The sequence below is a fragment of the Podarcis erhardii genome, assembly GCF_964252035.2.
Source record: "Podarcis erhardii genome assembly, chromosome: 9".
NCBI lineage: Eukaryota > Metazoa > Chordata > Lepidosauria > Squamata > Lacertidae > Podarcis > Podarcis erhardii.
The window spans coordinates 52,337,361-52,360,636 of record NC_138512.1 but is presented as its reverse complement, the minus strand read 5'-3'; the positions used below and the strand labels follow the sequence as shown (position 1 = coordinate 52,360,636).

Sequence of the window (23,276 nt, the reverse complement as noted above, 5' to 3'; positions counted from 1 at the left end):
AGTCGGAGAACGATATTATCGTGCTTCAATAGACTTTTTCCCCCCCATTCTTTCCTTCAGAGGCAGAAGTGTCAAAGGGAAAATCCATGTACTGAATCTGCAATATTATTTGCTCTGCGGTTGTAAGAAATTGATACTTTAGTGTAGCGGCTGCCTTTGCTGTCCTCTTTTCGGTGCCTGCTTAAAACATTTTTTTGCTTAGGCAAGCCTATCCAGACGCATAGGTGCTGATGTTTTCACCTCTTTTACTAATAATTTTAAAATCTTTTAAACGGCTTTTAAACTGGTAATATTAATATCACTTGTAAATCTGTTCATCAAGGGAATGGGGTGGACAGATCTGGTAAACGGACGTAAGTGCTGGGTTATGCCCTCATATTGTTTGCATTATGTAAATGGAGTGATCTAATTGTGTGTGTTTTAAAAAAGAACAACATTCACGTGCAATAATGAAAGACAAATGCGGCTTCCAAAAAGCAGTGTAGAAGTAATGTTTATTTCCACCAACACCATCATCACTATTTATAAAAGGTAGATAAATGGTATTGCTAAGACTGATTTATCTAAACAGACATGGGTATTATAGATAAACATACATTTCAGTTATAGTATGTTGGCAAGCATATCAGAACTCCATTATTCTTGTGCTCGGTGGGGAAATTACAGTTGCCATAAATAAAGTACAGTTTTATTTCAGATTTCAATCCTGGGCTGTTGTTCAACCTCTCTTGAAGATTCTCTTTGCTGTAACTCCTTCATAGATGTAAGTCTGAAATAGTACAAAAAAAGAGAGAGAGAATCAGAATGTTACTTATTGTAGTGAAGAGGAAGGAGAGGAGAGAAAAATGCTGTCAGTTACTGAGCAGATCCACACCCTATATTTAAAGCACACCCAATGCATATTTATAGGGACATTAAGGGGAACAAAGGAAGTGAATCTCTGGAAGACAGCAAATGGGTGGACTCCCCTCTCCCTCAACTGGCTAGTAATGCGATTTTGTATGACAGTTTCAGAAATATATACATTTTATGCTAGTAGCTGTTATTTCATAGACATTACTTGTCTAGAGAAAGGCCCTACAAAATTTGGAGAAGTGAGAATTTCAAAGGATGGTTGTGCTTCCATTTATGCATTATTTTAGAAAGTAAAAGTTGGTTAGCCAAAATGGCACCGGAAACACAAGAGGGCAGTATCAGCAGGTTTGGGGAAACTCAAAGGTTTCCAGAATTACCAGAATCATCCCAATAAGTAAGCTTATTGTGAAGATACAGAAAAATAAGAATTTGGGGATGACATGCAGAAGTCTGATCGAGTGAGTCGCTGGCTGACACCCTGAACAGGAGCACTGTGGCAGCTCCCACTTGTTATAATACCTTTTTTTTTTAACAGGTTGAGGTAACCCAAGTTCTGAACTTTTACGGCCAAGAAGAAATGTCTCCCACAGGTAGTAATCCTAACCCTTTCAATTCACCAAGGAAAAATAGGTATCTCCTTCCTGTTTCCTTTAAACAGAAAGTAAATTGTGCTTTCAAGGAAATTGGCTTAGGGTCAGAATTTAAGAACAACTCCTTTGTTCCTCGTCAAGAACCTAAATGATTTTTGTTGTTGTTGGCAAAGGAAAGTGAAACTTAAGAAGATCCATTAGCTTTTCCTGCTGAACGTACCTGAATCATTTCATCTCCTTCGATTTCTCTCAGTGCCTTAAGTTCCTTCCCGTTATCTTTCCGGTTGAATGTGCCTACAAGTTGGCTGCCTTTCAGGTCCCAGTTGCCCTACAACATAAAGAAAGACATGGACATTTTAAAATACAGTTCAGCTTAAACGTTCCTAGAAACCATCCCAAACCAAATCAGTTGTGTACTGCTCTCTGCAGGCTCGCCCCACAGGAACAAAACCATCAGAGGAGAACAGGTGTCTTACATGGAGTTCAGTTCCGTCAGCCAAGCTGTAGTCAAAATTCTCTTTCAGGTTGAATACTAGCTCTATTGTGCGGAAATTGCTGGATTCTTTGATGGTGAATTTGTTTCCGTCTTGTTGAATAATGATCTTCAGGTTGTCATGGGCCCCTAGTTTTCTCTTTACTAAATTAATACCTGGGAAGGGAAGAGGGTATCAAGTAAAACACCCAGTAGGAATGTTCTTTAAAAAAGAAAAAAAGTAAGCAAATTGACTAATAGAAGGCTAGCACTGAGCAAGTTGTACCCAAGACTCTTCTTTTTGAACTCTGAAATAGTTTTCCATGGTGTTCACTGCTAACACACCCATTCTAGATATCCTTTCTGCATATCCCCATGCTCTTGGCCTGCCATGGTTTTAAGGCAGTGTGTGAACCATATGTGATCTGCAATATGCCATAGACAAAGGCTTGGAAAGCACACTGGATAAACTAATGCTGGGTTCTTGACATTTCTCTTTAATATTTGTTACCTCAATAACCCTGAGTTCATAGATAACTTTCTGTCCTTCTGTTCTGCTCTCTTTGAAAAGAGCCTTTATTAGTGTAAATCCATTCAGCAATTGATTTATGTAGCTCTCTATATTCTTCTGAGCCAGGGGGAAGGAAGATATCATTGCAAAACATCTTGGGGGCGGCATAAGTTGATCCTGCTCAACGTGAAACAGCTATGTAGGGCTGCTTCCAGATGTTCGTTGTGGAATGTACATTCCTCATGCATGCAAGTTTTTTTGCAGTGTGTACCTGATATAGTCAGTATCAAAGCCTGCATTTGTTCTCATTTAATCTGGATTTTCCCTTTCCCTGGAAAATGCAGTAAATTTTTTAATTAAAAATAAACCTGTCCCAAATAATTTGTTGTTTCTCATTTTTCCAGTCTTCAGTTCTTCACATTTTTACATCAGTTTGCAACTATTAAAAGCTACCTTCACAAAAATTCACCGTTTTCTCCTAATAGATACATTTTGGTATGCAAATATTGGTCATGTTTGCAAAGCAACTTTCCCTACTATAAAGCATTTTTCTTTGCTATTTTCACTAACAAATTCATTTTTATATGCACATTTTACCCTAGCGTGTGCACTTTTGCACACACATTACTTGACTAGAGGATTGCATTGCAAAATTAAGAAAAATGTGACTTCTTTTTTAATGGGGGTATTGTTTATTATTATTATTATTATTATTATTATTATTATTATTTAGATTTAGATTTAGATTTAGATTTAGATTTAGATACTGCACTTCATCGTAAGATCTCAAGGTGGTTTGCAGATTAAAATGCAGTGTTTAGAAAGTGCAGATTAGGTAAGTTTGCCTTCAAATGTGAACTGAATCGAATTTCTTTCCTATCAACCACCCATTTGGAATGTCTCAATGATGCATTTGCAGTATTAAGCCCTTACTTGGAAGCACCAAATATTGGGCAGGAAAGTTTTTTTGGGAGTGAGTGAGAGTCAACTGAAGAAAGCTGCATATACGTGGCTGGCCTATATGGTGAATGTATGGGCTGAAGAGGGCTGGTGTTGATGAGATTTAATCCTGTGAACTGCCCTGAGATCTGTGGATATGGGGCGGTATATAAATTTAATTTTCTTAAAATTGGACTCCCAACAGTAGCTTGAGGGCTGCAAATGCTGTATAGCGGGCATATGGCATATTCCATTGAGTGCTCAAGGAGATGTTAAGTCTTAGAAAAGTATGAGAGCAGGAAATCATTGCCTTGAGTTTTGCAAGCACGATTAAGAGGAAAGGTAAACTTTCTAAGATAAGAGCTTGTGTGTGTGTGTGAAACCAAGAGCTTGAAAACCTGAGTTGAAAAATCTCCTTAGCCGTGAAGCTCAGAGGGTGACTGGCTGCATACATACTATATCTTTAAAGCACACAGGAAGCACATTCTTCCCCACCAGTGTATATATACACATATATATAGGCACTGTGGTTTGTTAAGGGATACTGGGAATTGTGACTGAGGGGTAAACTACATTGCCCAGAATTCTCTGAAGGAAAGAATGTTTCAAACATGCTTTATCAGCCATCCCACCTCACAGGGGTGCTTGTGAAGATAAAACAGTGGTGGCAAGGGCATAAATTACGCACACCACGCTGAGCTGCTTCAGGAAAAGCGCAGGATAAAAATAAAGACCAGTGAATTCTTTGTTGCAACGTGCCAGCAGTGCTAAATATATTTTTTCCCTCTGCTGGCGGGGAAAAAACCTAGCAAAACATTTCAACATCACTACATCTCCCGTGTTGGACGAATAGGAGGAGGAGGAGGAGAGGCAACCCTAATGGTTGTGCAAGATTCATTTACTGGCAAGGTTTTTTTTTTCCTTTTTCAGGAAGCTCCCTCTAAAGGATAGAAGAGCTGAAATTTAGTAGGTAGCAGACAATGCAGCAGAACATCAGTGGCCAAGGAGACCATGAAAAGAAGGGCAGTATCTCTACCAAGCTTTCAAATAGCAGTGATAACAAACATTGTCATAGGAGGCAAAGGGGATCCAGATCTTACCCATCGCCTCCATGAACTTCTCATAGTTTTCACTCTTCTCCACCTTCCAGGTGCCATCAAATGCCATGTTTATCTGCTGTAAGAGGGGAGCTTAACACAGAGGTGATTTCTGCTCAACCTGAGGTATTCCTTAGTTCCCTGGGGGGGATTTATGCCTTCACTTATCTTGAAAGCAATTCACACACTGGTGTGGCTGACTAAAGTGCAATTTAGTCACATGGCCCTATAAGATTTAGCTTCTAAAACTGATTATTTACCCTGTTGCAAAGAGTGCCTGTGAAAACCCAGCTGAAGTGAGTAAGTGTTCCCAAGTCCACAGTTCTTTGAGGTACAGCTTTGAATAACATATTAAACTGTGACTGTTGATTTAAAGAGAGAGAGAAAACACAGAGAGAAAAGGAATCAGGGTGGGGGTTTAGTTTAATTGAAAGTCCTTATTCGAACTAGCAAACTTTTATCAATCCTCTTCGCGGTGTCTTACTGCTGAGAGAAATTAAATATTGATCCAAGGAGAGAGAGCACAAAGCTTCTTCATACTGCCTTGTTGCAACCAACCCCAGGTGGTGTTTGGAAGCTGTTCCACTCTGTATAATAAGGGCGGGAAAGACAAGTGCAGAGCATTCAATCTGGACCCTGACCATTGTTGTCCGTTTTGCCTTAGGTGCTTTGCCAATTCAAATTCTGAGGGCAACTAATTGGTTTGAATTTGTCAGGTCAGCCAAGGCAAACAAGATCAGACTGTACTAAGTTACCTCTCCTGCTGAAGATGTCTGTGTCTCCATAGTGCCAAAAAATAAAAAATAAAAAATAAAATAAAAGCATTGACATGCCTGCTCAACACAGGACTGGTTTGAGAGCAACATCTTAGCATGTGTATTTTCTAAATCGGTGGCGTAGTATTTTAAACAGGGGTGAGAATCCTGTACTCTCAACTTTATATACAGCCCCACTAAACTCAGTAAAGCTTACACATGAGTAGCAAGTACAGTGGTACCTCGGGTTACAGACGCTTCAGGTTACAGACTCCACTAACCCAGAAATAGTACCCCAGGTTAAGAACTTTGCTTCAGGATGAGAACAGAAATCATGCTCTGGCAGCGCAGCGGCAGCGGGAGGCCCCATTAGCTAACGTGGTACCTCAGGTTAAGAACAGTTTCAGGTTAAGAACAGGGACGCGGACTTATAAAAAATATTGGGGGGGCCCGGGAAAGCTCATGAATAATAAATAAGCTCATGAATATGCAAATAAAGTGGCGCCGCCTCCTCGTGAGCGAATAGGGGAGAGCGTGCTGCGCCTATTAATCAGCTCCAAAGGAAATTGGGTGGAGCTTTTGCTCGGGAGGGAGGGCAGGAGGCATGCAGCCCGCCCCTCCCTGTGCATTTTGGGCTGGGGGAGGGGCGGCGATGGCGCTCTGCTGGAGGGGCGCCGGAGATTATTGGGGGGGCGGAGCCCCCCCAAACGAATTTTTGAGGGGGCTCGGGCCCCCTCAAGCCCCATGGAGTCGGCGCCTATGGTTAAGAACGGACCTCCAGAATGAATTAAGTTCTTAACCTGAGGTACCACTGTATAGCACTCTAAGCCTAGTAAAAAGTCAACACTGACTTTCTGAGGAACAACGACTCTTACATCTCTGTGAACCTATCAGGAACTTGAAATGTGTGCTGCCAGCAATTCAAACATGCATGATAATAGCTCTTCAGCAACCTACTTTTGGCTTCAGTCAGTTCTAGACTACGTTTGAAGTCCCACACATACTTTCTTAACTCTTTCCTCCTCTCCAGCACTCTCTAAATGCCCACTGATTTAAAACACTTAACAAACATTGATGATTATGATTTTTTTTTAATTAAAAAAAGTCCCACTCCACTTGTCTGTAGGCTGGGTGCTTGGATTAAATATTTGAAGAAGCCCTTGGATTAAATATTTGAAGAAGCATCACATATGAGTAGAATTCCAAAGTTTGTTTTAGGACAATACCAAAATATTAAAGCAACCAAAATATACAAAATTGGTGTGGCAAGCTTCTGAGTTCTCCATAACATTTTGTCAGGTGGTTAAATGGTTAAACAATTTTGTTACATTTTCAGAAATGAGGAGTTAGTCCTTGTTCTGCTTTTTGTTCCCAGCAGGTGGAACCTAATACCTGCACAGCACATAAAGAGCTTCATTTGTATATTTACTGTCGTTTCCCATTCATCTTAATATTTATCCACTTTGGAGGCAAGGCGATTGTGGGGGAAGAGTGGTGGCCCAGCTTCAGGGATACTTGAAAAAAACTGACACTGAAACTTGTGAGATTTTGACCAGCTTCGGCCCATCTGAAGCTGATACAGGTTCGTCTTATCTTGAGCCCAAGCAGAGCGTCATCACACAGCAGAAGGATAAGCAGTATGTGCTACATTCTTAATTTTTATTTACACTCTATGCTGAGAGAATACAAACATGCATCTTGCCTCTGTGAAAGCAGAGAAGCAACTCCTCTCGGAAACAAAGAACACTGAGAGAACAGTGAAAAACAGGAAAACAGTGAACGTCACATCCAGTCTCCCATTCCCGTGGGAATCCAACAGTAACTCTGACTGTGGAATGCAAAACAATGTCTTGTTACTGCAGTTGCTCCTCAGTGAGGGAAATAGAAACCAACCTTGGTCACCCACATTTGCTGGGAGCTAGATAGGAGAAGTACAACCCTGTTTGTTCTGGATTTCTTAGATTTATAGATTTCTTTTGACACTGTTAACCATGCCATCCTTCTAAGTGGTTCTGCTCCTACTTGCAGGGTCATTTCCGGAAAGTAGTTACGGTGAGAGCTATTGCACTATGGGAGTTGTCTTGTGACATAATGCAGGGTTCCACCTTGCCCCCTGTGTCCCCCACATCTATCTGAAAATGCTGGAAGCTGTCCTTCGGAGATATACATGAGATGTCATCAATATGCAGATAATACTAAGGTCTATCTCAGTGTTTCCAACCTTGTGCCTCCAGCTGTTTTTGAACTACAACTCCCATCATCCCTGACTAGCAAGACCAGTGGCAAGGGATGATGGGAATTGTAGTCCAAAAACAGCTGGAGGCACAAGGTTGGGAAACACTGCTCTATCTGTCTGTTCCATATGAATCAGGAGTTGCCGTGCAGGTGGTAGACCAGGGCTTGAACATGGTGAAGGACTGGTTATGGGCTAGTAAATTGAAGTAGAATGCTGATAAGGCAGAGCTGCTTTGTGTTCCAAGTTCTTGGGTCCAAGAAGTAGAGAGATGGCCTCTTCTAGATGAGATTGCACTCCCCCAGAAGGAGCAGGTCTGTAGCTTCAGGGTTACATTACCTCAAGAGAGAAGGAGCCCGTAGATTACTAAAATACAAAGGCCTGGTGGAAAAGAAATGCAAGAAATGTAGAAAAGCTAAGTAATAATGGTGCCTTCCTTGGGACAGCATTCCAGAAGTGGGGCGCCAACACAGTGTGCCCTTAAACCACATTCAAAGCATATTTCCCCTCCTCAAAGCAAACTGGGCACTGTAGTTTATCCCTCACAGAGTTCAAATTCCCAAAACCCTTGACAAACTACAGTGTCCAGAATGTTTTGAGGAGAAAACTGTGCTTTGAACGTGCTTTAAAAGAATAGTGTGTATATAATTTGCAGCTGAAATTTTGGATACAGCACCACTGGGGAAGTTGGAGCTATAAATGTCTATTTGCAGCCAAGAGCCCCCCTATTCCCATTCATATTTCTATCCCATCTGTGAGATCAAAATTACTCTACTAGTCAGGGGAGGGAGTTGCTATATGAAGTTGATTGGATGAATGTTGACTGGAACCATTTAGTAGGCAGGATGCCAGGCTGGACTTTGTCAGGTACATTTCAGCTGCAATTCTCAAACGATATTCTGAGAGATAAGATAAGCACTTCCCTATGTTTTAGCCAGCTAGCTAAATGAGGATCAGTCATACTCTTGGCACATCCTATCGATTTCATTGCTGCAGTTAAGAAACAGGTCTTGGCACCTGAACTGTGACATTTTTGTTATCAGCAATGATTTTCAACCATGCAATATATCAGAAGATAATTTCACAAATGGCTCCCAATAGGAACTCCTCCATTCAGTTCTGTAAGCGGCAAAATGAGAACCCAGGAGAAGAGATTGTGCAGAGACAGAGGATTTGTTATTTGCAAGTTACTCAGCCTGGGGGTCTTAGTATCAGGTGGGTGCCCCCCCAAAAAGAAATCCAAAGTGTGTGATCATAGAATCGTAGAGTTGGAAGGGACCTTGGTGATCATCTAGTCCAACCCCCTGCAATGCAGGAATATGCAGCCATCCCATACAAGGGATTGAACCTGCTACCTTGGCATTATCAGCACCATACTCCAGCCAACTAGAGTTGGCCCTCAGTGCCTCAGTGCCCATGCCTTGCTTCTGCTGCTGGAGATCAAAGACAGGGATGAACTAGATGCACACCAAGGTGCCCAGAATGGAGAGGCATAAGCTGATGCCCGTGCGTGACCAACTGCTTCATTGCCCCTTGAGTTTGTCAGCCTTTCCTCCGCCTTCCTGCATTCCCTCCCTCTGATCAACATGGCTTCAATTAAACATGAGTATACAGCGCGCACACAGCAGAATTGGCAATAGCAGGGGACCAGAAAAGTGCCATTGTGGTTGGAAAGGTGCGTAGGGAGTGAGTGGTTTACAACTGCATGGGGGACCTTGTGAATGCTGCCACTTGGAGCTGAAGCAGTCAGGAGTTTCATATGGGAAAGCTTTTATTGGAGTCTACCAGAAAGAGCCCCTTCATGGATCACTGCCTTGTCGTGGTGAAGGGGCTTGAACTTATCGTGGCCAAGAAGCTCTCAGCTATGCTGTGCAGGGCCACCCAAGACGGACAGGTCATAGCCAAGGTAAAGGTAAAGGTAAAGGGACCCTTGACCATTAGATCCAGTCGTGACTGACTCTGGGGTTGCGGCGCTCATCTCACTTTATTGCCTGAGGGAGCCGGCATACAGCTTCTGGGTCATGTGGCCAGCATGACTAAGCCGCTTCTTGCAAACCAGAGCAGCGCACGGAAACACCGTTTACCTTCCCGCCGGAGCAGTACCTATTTATCTACTTGCACTTTGACATGCTTTCGAACTCCTAGGTTGGCAGGAGCCGGGACCGAGCAACGGGAGCTCACCCCATCGTGGGGATTCAAACTGCCGACCTTCTGATAGGCAAGTCCTAGGCTCTGTGGTTTAACCCACAGCACCACCCGTGTTAGACTAAATGTGATCCACCTGGAGAAGGAACTGGCAAGCCACTCTAGTATTTTGCCAGGAAAACTCCATGGACATAAGAAAGGAGAAGCTTTGAGAAGGAAGTGAGAGTTTCCAAGGCATGCTCTGGTCCATGGGGTCATGGAGAGTTGAACATGACTAAGAGGACTAAACAACAACAACCACAAAGAGGGGAAGTGAGAAAACACATGTCTGCATGCTCTGCACATAGAAACAAGCTGTACTTAAAAAACTAGCATCTCTTTTAGAAAATCAGCCTACAACCTTTTCCTCTGGTATATTTTCTTTTCTGGGTGGGGTGCCCATGCACAGGGGGGACCACTGAGACCCGTGTCTCCCAACCTGCAATCTGAAATGTTTCAGCCCCATAAGAGATGTTCCATGTGGTACTCTTGACCATACATTTTAGCTCCCAGAGCATATTTTGCATTGAGGTCAATGAATTCTATCTAAAGGCATCTATTCAGAGCAATTTGGTGGGATAAGTAGTTGCGTGACCTCAATTGCCCAAGAATCTTTTCCTGATGAAAGGTTTTCCTACAGTGCCAGCTGGTGCCTGTTAATTTAGCCCCATCGGAAGAAATCATTAACTAACAAAGACATTTAATCAACCCATCACTGATAATCAAGAGCATATAGGATAAAGTTGCCCCACAAGAATTGAGCAGAATTCCAAAGGTCAGGTTCTCTTTCAAGGTCTGAAAGCATTATCAGTTGCTACAGAAAAAGAGACCTGGGCTGGCATGACTAAACTCAACTGAAGAGGCTCAGTTTGAATGTGTACCTGGTTTTAAGTCATTAGTTTCCTCGCCCTAAGCTCTGGAGAATACCAGGGAGCCCATTAGACACCACAAAGCAGGAGAGCGAGCTCAGAGGCACTCATGTGGCCCAAGTCATTTAGATGTTCCACAGGTCAGCCAGGGCTTCTACAGGAGTACCACTCATCTCAGCTGGAAAATCCTAGTGTCGCCAGGAAACCAGTAAGATCCATTAGCTTCTGAGGGCAGGCCGCCCTAATAGGTCCTCCTCTGCTACAGAGGGGGAAAGGTGCTGCTGGCCTAAATTTTAACAGGAAGTGATATGACCATGAAAAGGGGCTAATATCAATACCCTCCACTTTCAGATCCTTCTTTTCCCACCTAGTTGAGAGAAAGAAGGTCCAGAATGTGGCCTGTCACATTCTTTGGGGCAATGACATGCTGGAACAGCCCCATCATCATGGCAGCCATGAGATCCTGAACCACCCCATAGCCAGTCTCACTGGCATGAAAGTCCCACAAAACCAGCAAGCAGCCTAGCAGTCCCCAACACTGCCTCTGAGACCAGCTCTGTCAGCTCAGGCAGGGAGAGCACTGAGCAGTAAACCAACAGAGTCCCTAATCCAACCCAAATGCCCAATGTCACACACACACACGAGAGAGAGAGAGAGAGAGAGAGAGAGAGAGAGAGAGAGAGAAGGAGACTGGAGAGAAGACAAAGAATTTCTATAGACCACAGCATCTCCTCCTCCCTGAGTATCAAACCTGCCCTGATGCTGCACTAAGTACCCAGGTGGGCACAGCTGAATGAGACCAAGGTGAAATCTAGACACATATTAAAAAACGCTGTGAAAATGTTTTTTTAAAAAGTGTTTTGAAAAATATATTGAATTCACTCACCATCGTCATCTAGTGTCACATTTGTAGAATGCACTTAAAACACACTTAATACATTGTATTTGCACCTGTATAGCTGAGTCCCAACTCCACCCTGTTCACCCACCTAAGTCTCAGTGATAATGATACAGACCAGATTGGTCTCCTCATTCCTATTCAGATCATGGATGAGGGAGGTCTTACTCCGAGCTGACCTGTCATTCAAAACAGCAGCCACAGATTTGAGGGTTGGCTGATAGGACAGCCACAATTCCCCAGGCTGGAGGAGGGGCTGGCACACGGCACACCAGTCACCAACTGCCTGTGCTGTGTGTCCCTTACCTGTTCTGCACCCCCCCATACCGCCTGCCACCTACCAAAAACCACTGTCATTAGCCCCCTGCCTTCCCCTGCCTTCCCCTCTCTTCCCAGGCACATCCTGTGCCCTTTTAAATAAAAAGAAAAACACAAAAATTTGAAATTCCACAGATTAAAGCAGAACATTTTTAATAGTTGGTGCAGTAAATCCAACAACAGAGACCTTAGACAATGATAGTGAAAATTACTGTTCACGTTTTACAGCACTTTTTATTATTTATTATTTACTCAGAAAATTACTGAGTTCAGTGGAACTTAATCACAAGGAATTAGGCATCGAATTCCACAATTAGGAGAACATTTATTATTGGAGGTTCTGTCAGTCCATGTATGAAGAATCATTGGGTTACAATTCTTTAATGCCACTTTATATGTGGAAGAAAACAATCACTTGGTTTTTTAGATATCTACTTGCCAGCTCCCTCACTATATTAAATAACAATGCCTCTCTTTTTCTGGTAGTTATAACTCTAACACCCTCTTCTGGTCCACAGTATAAAATGTATTTGTCCAGAGAGAGTAGTTTACACAGTTCATTTCATCTAGTGCAAAGCTTGCATATGGGCAGCATTATTGAGAGAGTTAGACCCTGTAGCCTTATGAAGAAAGCTATGAACATTTACTTATCTATACGTTTTTATTTACAATACTGGTGTGCCACATTTCGGCCATGATGCTTCTCAAAGTGTTTCACAGTAACAATGAAGACACGATTTAAAAACAATAACAATTTAACAATTTAAAACTATAATTAGCAATTACAATAAATAAATAAATACATCAGAGGAAAAAGAATAGCACAAACAGAACTGGTGGAACAAAAATAAATAGGTATTTACTCCCCTGCAAATAGCAAAGCAAAATCAGAGACAGCCTGGCTTCAGTGACTGATGCTATGATAAGCATTCAGGTTACTCAACTGTAATGTGTTAATCCTGGGATAAGGATTGATGAATCTGTCATTTTTTGTTCAACATGGACTGAGCGTGCTCAATGGCCATGGGATGTTGATTGAGGGACTTTCCAGATGTCCATTTTATTGGGCATTCATGAACATTTGTGCTCCCGACGTAAACCTTTAAATGTTATGGACCGGTAATATTGCTCTGACTGCAATCAGTGCATGTCTCATAGTTTCCTGCTAAAACCCCATAACTTTTTATATCACAGATGTTCAGGTCTGCATCTTTCTGACGTAGCCATTTCCACATACTTACAGTCAATGCCGGATCCCAGCTTCCTGTGGGGCTTTTGTGGAAATGAGAAATGGTTTGGAACAGCAGTTGCAGCCTGAACATAAAACTGTAAACAGTTTAAAAACAAAAGTATGGTGGCATAGGGCAAGAATTTATGTTTGAAAAAGGGGACTCGGAACAAAGAAGAAGAGCACTCTCGACTGCCATATTTTGTTGGAGAGCTCATTAATATGATCTAAATTTCAATATTAGGGGCTGAAAAAGTGCAGTATTCGATTAATTTCAAAAGCTGGCAATATAGAATCTGGAAGAATATACATGCTGTTTCCCTTTTAAGTTACTATTAAGCTTAAAAGCAAAACACCGACCAAAAGATCTACTGAATCTAAGAAATGTATGGAATTGTTGGCATTCTGATGAGGTTGAAGCAGGTATGTTGAAGGTAGAAGACATGGGTACAAGAAGATTTCCAAGAAGAGGAATTTGATATATTTATAAAATCCATCAGATTAAATTGTACCATTTCTAGATAGGATATCTCCTGCTTTCTTCACCGTTTGTTCTTTTCTGATGGTTCTTTTGGTTTTATTCTTATATATTCTATTTATTCTTCGCACATATGAAAGGTGTGCCCAAGTGACTTACGGCATAAAATACATGGGAAACAGACACAAGATCTAAAAATGCTAATTTTGGGATAGAATGGTTTCATGTTTATATATTAACCCCCCCAAAATACTAAAGTGACATTTTTATCCATAAATATTGCAGGACCTAACAACCCATTAAAAAGGTCAAGATTTTTAAAAGAATGCATGGAAAAATAAACTGGAAGAAATTTTTAAGTCCACACTGGGGGCAGGGGAGATTGGAGGCGTCTCCAATTTTGGAATGATTCCTTCCTTCCCAACAGCCTCTCACACGCCACCCCAAATTATTAAAGAGGAGCCCCGTGGCCCTTCATGTACTTGCTTGGGGAGTAAGGGATGGGAAAGTCTCCTTCCACCAACTTCCTTGTTAACTTATCTCAGAATCCAAGCCGATGTCTAACTGAGCAATAAATTTAGGTCTTGAATACACATTTATGACAGCATTCAGAACATTCTTTCTCATATCATAAACTCCTGTCTTATTCACGAGGCTCTTAAAAAATTACCTTATAAAATCTAGCAAAGCTCTTTTTCCACTGTTTGCTTGTCTTTCTGACCATACAGAAGATCCACTTGGCAACCTGGTACTGTGTGCATCTACTCAAAAGTAAATCCCACTAATTTCAATTGAACTTTTCCCCAAGTGAGTGTGCCTAGGATGACACCCAAAATACTTCTGTTATTAACTGCCAAGTGTATTTGCCCAAGATCTTCTGAATACTAGTGTTTCCATAAGTCCAGAATTTCCCATTCTAGTATGTACAATTCAATTTAATATCCACCCTGTCAAGTAAATTCATGCAAGTCCTTCTAAAACATCATTATTCTCTTTTTGTTTCCTACCACTCTATATCTGTTGGTAATGGTGAAATGAAAAGAAATGAGAGTTTATAAGAAGTTGTTGTGGCCTTACCAATCATCCCACCAACAGCTGTTAACTAGATAGGGTAACAAAATATTTTACTGTAGTAGACTAAAAGAACTGTTTGTTTTTAAAATTGCTGCTCCAAACAACCTGCCATCTAAACCAGCTTTTGCCAACCTGATGTCCTCCAGCCATGGGAGTTTTAGTCCAGAACATCTGGAGGATACCAGGTTGGCAAAGGCTAATCTAAACTATCCTTTTTTAATGGGGGTAATAGGTTACATTTCAAAGTTTCCTCAAAAAACAACGGCAAATAAAGAAGTTTCATTTAATATTCTAACAACTTATTAGCATTCTTGGTGAAGCAGGCATGCTAGAAGACTTTCAAAATTATTGTTGCCATCAGGAAATGCAGATGGTAGAATCTGCATTACGGAGGATTGGGAATCAAATACACATCTGCTGTTTCTCATATGGATTTGAGCAATGAGGACAACTCATAGCGTTGCTGCTTGAGACCTGGCTATTGTAGTGACTATCCTTGCCCATGTGGCTCTGTGTTTCCCTCCCTTGTGAAATGCTCTCGTTACTCAGATTTTAAAGAAGCATTATTAGCTGCAGCATTCTGCATTAGCTGTGTGAAAACCTTGGTTTCAGAAGAATGCCCCGGTTCCTGTAGGAAGGCTGTGACCCACATGTGAGGCTATGAAGCAGCTCTGATGGGGGATATGCCATGGCTCTTTCTGAGGAGAAGACATGTGCTGAATGTGGAACAGTGGGTGGACGAGGTCCATGAAGTTAATATGGCATTCCTGTCATCAACACATGCTTATTTGTATCTATCTACAATCCATGGTGCCATGGGTAATATGGAACGTGCCTAGGAGTTGCCAGGGGCCTTGTCGAAGTTCATGGAAGAACATCGGTGCTCATGGAAGATCTTTCATTCAAGTCCCCAACCGCCACTCTTGATCAGCCATTTTAATACACTTGAGGCCCACCTCAGGACTTCTTGCCTCTTACGCAACTGAGTTCAGAAACCTTTGACAGACTTTTAGACAGCCATGTATGCAAGAGTCCTTTTCCTAAATGGTATTGCTTAAGGCATCGTGAATGCCAGGAGAGATAAGGAGAAGAATGAAAGACGGAGAACTTTGAAAGCCACGAGGAACTGAGGTGGGTGGGGGGCAAGACAGTCATATAGGACAGGGAAAGGGGAGGGCTATCATAAGAGAAGGATCCATTGGGCTGCCTTTCCAGGCTGTGTGGCTCTGTATAGGATATAAAGACAAACAGAAATCAGAACTGGGTAACCTAACGGTGCATTCTTGATAACACAAAACCTGCTGTGAAGAGGCTAGATCTGGACGCAATGAGGCTGCCATTCCTGGCTGGTGTGCTTTTCGTCTGTTTTCTGGCACTGGGGGTGTCCAAGGCTGTTCCAGTAACAAAAAAGGTTAGGCTGATGGGTGACTTTAGATGGGAACTTACAGGATTATTGTTATGGGTTGTTCCGGAACTTCCAACCCTGTTTCAAAGGGTTATCTAGGACAGTTCTAGGTGTGTGTGAATGATCTAGGTGTGTTCTGGCATAGTTTGTCCACAAATGGGAGACATTTTCCTGAACTTGATTTCTGTTATAAGAATATGGCCTGTGGTTTTCCATGAACTTTTCATGTTCTTCTTGTACTTAAAATTCCACTGTGGAAGCAAAATAATAACTTTTTTCTTTTTTACTTTTCTTTTTTTAAAAAAACATCTAGGAAGACCAAGAAAAAACAACGAAAGTGGAAGTAGATATCCAGATACAATTTTGCTAGCCTGTTAATCAAAGTATGCATTTACATGCATTATAGGGTCACAGATGTGTCCATCTTGTTAAGGCTGAATAGGCTAAACTGTATTCTGCCATTATAATGAGAAATCGAGTGCAGTAAGATCCACAACTTACATTTATAGTAGTTATTATTTGTTTCAGTTTTGATAGAAGTGCATCAAGACATATTTTTAAAACGTAATTATTTCTGCTGTAATATATGGAAGGCCCTGTCTTTATTTTGCTTCAGCCTTTTAAAAAATAAGCAGCAGTTATAAGGTGGGGGCTGGCCCCATGAAATTGTTACTATAAAGTTTAAAATATGGTGAGAACAGCAGCTTCTGAAATCTTAGATCACAGTCAATGTGCCAGGAAAAACGAACTCCGAACATAGGGATTGTATTCAACTTTTACTCAGAGTAGACCCATTGGAATTAATGAACACAGCCAAGTTAGGCCCATTCATTTCTGAGTTTAACTCAGCTGAGTGCCACCTTTGAAGTTAGAATAAATGACAACTGATGTTTCCAGGCAGCAAATGGGTGCCAATTCATTTCTGCAATGTGATACTCACCATTGCTGACCACAATTGTCGTGGGATATAAATGGGTCTGTCTCCTTCCCCTCATCCCACCCCAAAAGCATTCAGGTTTAATTTTCATCCTGACTCAAATTTATTTCAGCCAGGTGACACCAGAGTAATCAGCTTACCCACAGGCCATCTTGGAATTAGGGCAGCCATGTGCCCTACTTTACAGAGGACCATTCCCTGTTTGAAGGGCTACCAGAGGACAGCTGAAACCTAGTTTAAAGTTAAAGAACCCTAATAAGGGAGAGAAGTGGTCTTTAAGTTGCCATCAACAGCTAGGTCCTGGAAACCTCACGTTTCTATTTAAATTACAGCAAGTATTACTAAATTCGGATTTACACATATAAATGAGGTTGCGCAAATTTTATGAAAATCTGTGTCCCCCTTTGTCCTCTTTTTTGGCTGGTGCATTTCCTCCTTTTTAACAATGTGTGGCTGTTCTACTTGGAATAAAGCCATGTCAGCTTGGACAACTGCAAAGAGAATACTTTGGCATAAAAGAATGATTGGCATAAAAGAATACCTCCCTCCCTGGGAAGATGTAGCAAGTTGTGCCATAATGCTAAATTTCTAGTAAATGGGGATGAATGGGAAATCTGAAATATTTGTTACATTATTCTGAATCATTTTGACTACGGTTTTAACTATAGATTGTAGAAGTGAATAAAGGATGTGAAATTCCAGGATTTCAGCCAGTCCAAGGGTCCATTTGCTTGAGACTTCTACTTATGGTGAGTTACGTTTTGGGGAATGTGATGTATGTATAGATGATGATGATGATGATGATGATGATGAAGAAGAAGATTACAATCGTTGGTAGTCCCAATTAAAAGGAAATCTAGAAGCAGGCCTGTAAAATGTTCAATGCTTAAGATGGGGGGGGGGGATTTCCCAAAGTAATAAAAGAACCAAAACACATTTTTAAATTTTGCAACAATGTTCTCCAAACAAAAAAAAGTGAACTTTAAGGGAAAGTGTATCAAAAAAGAGTATTCATTTTTTAAACAAAAACCCCTATGCATTATATTAGGAAAAATTGATTGCAAAAATATTGCATTAAAGTATATCTATTAGAAAAAGGTGCACTCAAATGCTGATAGATTTCCATTAGGATTCTTTTTTTAAAAAAATAAAAAATCTCATACTGATTAGATTAGAAAAACTTATTTGATTAGAAAAAATGAGAAACAGACTTACTGACAGATTTGGCCATCCCTACCTAAGGTCCTAAAAAGAAGCTCCCATTCGGAGTTGGCAGCACTGACACTGAGCTACAGAGCAATGGTAATAAGGCAGCTTAATATGGCTACCCAGCATCAACATGCGCTTATTATAAACAGTTCCTAGGGATTGTAAACATCATCCTAGGGGGTGATGCAGAGAAGGAGCAGAATGGAGTGAAAGAAATGTAACAGCTGCTGTCATACAAAGAATCATACATCAAATAATCCAGTTTGGAAGATCCTTTTTGTCTCATGAAATGTAGGCCAGCCAAAGAAACATATATACATTAACCCCTGTCTCTTTTCTTCCAGGCAGGTATAAATTTCAATATTGGAGTGGTAAGTCTCATTAGCCCTCCCCTGCTTTCAGTTATTTATTCCATGCCATTGTCTTTCAGTACAGAACTGATTTTCCTTAACGAAATATTGGATTTTGCAGAACCCTGGGGGGATCTAAATGACAAACCCAGCTCCATTGAGATTTCTGGCATCCTCCTAGATTTTATTTTAATGTGATTTTCCTCTCCTTATACCAATTCCATAAAATTGGGTGGGTGGGAATGTTGTTTTGCCTCCACCTAGACAGGGCAAGGTATCTTAAAATGGTTCAGAATTCAGCGCTGTAAAGTATCCTTCTGCTATTGTAATAAGAATTTTAAGGTCTTAGATATAAAATAAATGTTCATAAATGTATGATGTATGGAGGGGTGGTCTTGAACTCCAGGGCAGGGAATTTAAAATGTCTATATAAGGGCAGGCACACCTTTGTTCTAGGTCCTCCTCTGTCCTCCTGCATGTGAGGAGAGCACCCTGTTGCAACAGATCAATAAAGATCAGGCTTACTAGCTGCTTTGCTTCTCAATATTCTCTGGTTGGCCTCTTATTTTCTCCTACCGATAGGTAACCCACGTAAGGACTCTATACGGGCTCTTGGATACCCCATAAGGGGGAAAGGGCAGATTTTGTTTACAACACTATGCACTTTGAGTTAGATTCACCCTTGCACAAGGACTCCCACTTGTACAACAAGGCTTCTCTCCTGTGCCCCACACATCCCCTGAAATTGGCTTTGGGGGCGTGGGATATCTCCTAGAACAGTGTGCAGACAGAGAAAAGGGGGGTTATTCCACTTGGCAAGTTGAAAGAAATGCTTGCAGATGCAGAGTGATTGGAAGAGCATGGTGTTGAATTCCACCCTTGACCTGCTGTGCTGCACTGCTCTCTGTTTTTCTTTGAAATGCTGATGTTTAGAAGTAACCCTTTGCTTTGCTTTACAGAAAACTGGGCAAGACGATAAAGACAAAAATGTGAGTTTCTGTCTAAAGATATTAAGGTACCCAAATGCATCTCATGAAAAGCCCAAAGTGTAGATTCAATGTGAGTGGGCATGCGAAAGGGAAGAGATTGTCATGAATTCCGGTGGCCACAGCAAATACATTCTTTCTGCACTCTAAGGAAAGAGTCATTCTGATCCTTGCCCTTATTCACTTGTCATATTGTCCAGGAAGCAACAATACTCTTATATGTCTGACCATCACTTTCCTACGTTTTGCCTTTACAGCGGTACCTCGGGTTACATACGCTTCAGGTTACAGACTCCGCTAACCCAGAAATAGTATTTCGGGTTAAGAACTTTGCTTCAGGATGAGAACAGAAATCGTGCTCCGGCGGCATGGCAGCAGCAGGAGGCCCCATTAGCTAAATTGGTGGTTCAGGTTAAGAACAGTTTCAGGTTAAGAACGGACCTCCGGAACGAATTAAGTACTTAACCCGAGGTAGCACTGTATATTCTCCCATACAATCGTGAGGAGCAAATGAGCTTTCCCAGTAAATAAAAGAAAGCTAATTCATGGACCCAGGGGAGGGAGAACAGGGCAATTCTATTTATCATAGAATATAGGGTTGCCCAAAAGTAAAAAATTCAGACACAAAACTTGTTGAGCTTTTAGCTTTTTTTTTTTTTTAGTTTTGCCCAAAGTGGTTGTGCAAAATCTTAAAATTGACTTTTTGAGCTATTGTTAAGGAAATTCGCCAAAATCTAGACCTCCAACATGGCTTGCCATATGTTCGCATTTTCCCAGACATTTCAGCGATTTCCACTCGGATGCTGTTTCCAACTGCCATTTTCCTGCTATGTCCAGGAAATTCTGACCGTATGGCAACCCTATCATACAAGCATAGACTCTGGAGGAACCCTGATGGCCATCTAGTCCCCTGCCATGCAGGAATGTCATCTAAAGCACCCATGACATATGACCACCCAACCTCTGCTTACAAACCTCCAAGGAAAGGGAGGCCATCACCTTCCAAGGGAGTCCGTTCCACTATCTTACAGTTCTTACTATCATAAAGTTATTCCTGATGTTGCATGGGAATCTCTTTTCTTGTAACTTGAATCCATTGGTTCGGGTCTTACTCTGGAGCAGGAGAAAACAGGAGAAATGAGCTGGCTGGGTGGAGTGGGCATAGAATCTTTCTTAATATCCAAAGCATTCAGGGTAATCTGAGAGAGTGTAGGCTTTACCCTCAATGTTTTGGGAGTTAAGGAAGACCCTTCACCACCTTGTCGTGCTCAAAAAGTAAATGCAAGCCGCCTTGTTGGACCCTGCAATATCTATTTCTCTATTGAGAAAATTCAGTACTCACCGTCTTCAAAGCAATCTTTGCCAGCACAAATAGTTCCCTCCAATGCTTTAAAAAATGGTATGTGGATATTTAGCACAGAGCTTATAAAAGATCATGGAATCCCTGTGCTAAAACTGTCTTTTGGCTATATACCTCTCAAAGCAATAAACATAAACTAGAATAACATGTTGCTGAACTTGAGGGACAGCGTCAGAATGATCTGAAGATCTTGAAAGTGGTTTGTGGGTGTGTATAAACACACATTAACACTGCATTTTCAGAAAATATTGAACGAAGACCAAAGTCAGCAGAGCAAAGAGCAGAAGAGAGACGAGAATAAGAAGAAGAAAGGTCAGAAGAAGAAGAAGAAGAAGGAGCAGAATAATGCAGACGATGAAGAATAGAGGAAATGGTGAGCTGGACTGAGATCTATTTCTTTGTAGTCAGATGATTTGCATTTTGGACCCATGGATTGTTGGAAATGGCTGGTGCCTGGAGAAAGGTTCTTCACACCTAAACTAGATGAACTGCCCATTGGTGTATACTAATTAATTAAATGGAGCCCATTTAATGACCCAGTTCAGGTAGCGTTTACACTTTGCTGAGTGAACCAAGAACCTGACTACAGTCGTACCTTGTTTTGTGACCAGGATCCAATCCGGAGCCCTGACCGCTAGCTGAAAAGAACACAGGGCAAAGCATTGCGTCTGCACATGCGCGCAGAGCGGTTTGCACTTCTGTGCATGAGCGATGCATGATTTAGCACTTCTGCACATGTGTGAGTGGAAACCCGGAAGTAACCCTTTCTGGTACTTCCAGGTTTGCCATGGACGTTCACTGGAATGGACGCTAGACGAGGCGGACGTTCGCGGAGGTATTACTGTAATTGCAACAGGCAAATCAAGCCTGGCCTCTGTACAATCAGGGCTTTTTTCAGCCAGAACTTGCCGGAACCTCTCAGGTGGGCGCCATTGCTATTATAAGAGAACAAAGGAAACATTCTTGGTGAGTTCCAGCACCTTTGTTTTAAACAGAAAAATAGCGCTGTACAGTTGTACCTCGTGTTACGTACCCCCTTACGTATCCTTTGGGTTATGTGCTCCGCTAACCCCAAAGTAGGTCTCCTTGTTGTGACCTTTGCCCCAGGATGTGAGCAGAAATCACACTCCGGTGGCGTGGCAGCAGCAGGAGGTGCCATTAGCGAAAGCGCGCCTCATGTTACGAGCGGTTTCTGGTTATGAACGGACCTCTGGAATGGATTAAGTTCACAACCGGAGGTACCACTATATACAATAATATGCTCGATAATGTATACATACAGGTTGGTCCTGCAATAAAATGACGTAATATGGAGTGCTCGCATTCATGGATCCAGCCAGCATGCCGTGCATTCTTCCAGTATATTCTATTCCATTCCTTCTCTTTCAGTCCTGGCATTTGGTTTTCCAATCCTCCCTCCAGCAGCCAGCCAGCATTTCATACCCACTGAGCATATTTCATCCTCACTGAACTGCTCCACGGGAGCCTCTCCCTCCAAAAGCTTTTGCTATACATTAAGCCCACAGCTCACATGGGGGTTTGCACCTAAAGCCAAAATTGTGTATAGTCAAAACACATTGGGCTCCATGGCAGGTGAGATTTCCCAAGTCATTTTTCCCACAACCCTGATCACTTTCCATTTTAGGTTTATTTATTTTTTGCCACACCACATTCATAAAGCTGAATGTGTGCAAGTTGTGTGCTTTAGATAGGCTTTAAAGATATAGTGTGTTCACAGCCTTAGCAAACTTAGTTCTCTGTTGGTGTGTAGGATAATACCTCATGGTGGTAGCATCTCTTGAGGTATGTTTCTTGAGATTCTTTGGATACAAGCCTTTAAAATGGCATGAAACTGATACAAATTTGTGGTCTAGACATGCCTGATATTTACCGCTCACTGAACATTGTTATCTTCCTAAATATATGCTTTTTCATAATTATCTAGATTGATTGGCAAGAAGACAGCTTCAGAATCACCACTGATCAATCTTTGGGAGTCTACATTTGATCATTAAAAAGAAAACAATGCATGACGCTGTCTTTTGGCACAAGACATTAAATGCATATTTGGACTGTTCTATGAAGTGATTTAGCTATGTGATTTAGCTCATGGAGGATATGCCCTTATCACTTGAATCAGAATGTATTGCTAAATAAGCCTTATAATAAAATCCTTTTTTCTCATCAGCTTTCCTAGGGAGCAAAGATGTTTTTGTTACTGCAGGATGTAGGATATTTTTAAACAAATCTTAAAGCCGCCCAGTTATCATGAAAGGGGAGCTTTTTCGCCACTATATAGGCAATTAGGAACAGAGAAAATGCAAGGTGCTTCAATTTCAAGAGAAAGATGTGCAAGTTTGGTTATGTGCATGGAACTTCATGGAAAACGCAACTTAAGTTGCTCCGAAAGAAGATGTCAGGGTTTCTGGGAGAAGTGAGGAGACGGCAGAGGATTCAGCCTCAGGCGAATCCCGGAAAGAGAGAACCCAGGGGGGCAGAAAGACCCTGCGGAAAAGAAAGGAGAGGAA

At 41.7% G+C, this 23,276-nt stretch overlaps 1 protein-coding gene and 1 long non-coding RNA gene across 5 annotated transcripts; one reads left to right on the top strand and one right to left on the bottom strand.

Annotated features, from left to right (window-relative positions):
- The first annotated feature begins 30 nt into the window (after positions 1 to 30).
- LOC309350397 lies at positions 31 to 22,935 on the top strand. 4 transcript variants are annotated; one of them, XR_014160319.1, is made up of 6 exons: positions 31 to 357; positions 17,512 to 17,592; positions 18,397 to 18,423; positions 19,362 to 19,391; positions 20,991 to 21,121; positions 22,694 to 22,935. It is a non-coding gene; the product is annotated as an uncharacterized lncRNA (long non-coding RNA). The 4 variants fall into 4 exon arrangements; XR_014160320.1 differs by lacking the exon at positions 31 to 357 and adding an exon at positions 3,202 to 4,276; XR_014160321.1 differs by lacking the exon at positions 31 to 357 and adding an exon at positions 4,745 to 4,764.
- FABP2 (fatty acid binding protein 2) lies at positions 478 to 4,630 on the bottom strand. Its single transcript, XM_081877430.1, has 4 exons — positions 4,468 to 4,630; positions 1,922 to 2,094; positions 1,666 to 1,773; positions 478 to 769 (listed from the first exon to the last, which is right to left on the bottom strand). Exons 1-4 carry the CDS (start codon positions 4,532 to 4,534, stop codon positions 719 to 721), a joined length of 399 nt encoding a protein of 132 aa, XP_081733556.1. The 5' UTR covers positions 4,535 to 4,630; the 3' UTR covers positions 478 to 718.
- Positions 22,936 to 23,276: the final 341 nt, after the last annotated feature.

What these genes read in the sequence shown, in the direction of transcription:
- FABP2 (XM_081877430.1), bottom strand. Translation starts at nt 4,534, where the DNA reads ATGGCATTTGATGGCACCTGGAAGGTGGAGAAGAGTGAAAACTATGAG. An exon ending in GAAGTTCATGGAGGCGATGG is followed by an intron (nt 2,095 to 4,467) that starts GTAAGATCTGGA and finishes TTCCCTTCCCAG; the next exon opens with GTATTAATTTAGTAAAGAGA. An exon ending in AAGGAGATGAAATGATTCAG is followed by an intron (nt 770 to 1,665) that starts GTACGTTCAGCA and finishes GTACTATTTCAG; the next exon opens with ACTTACATCTATGAAGGAGT.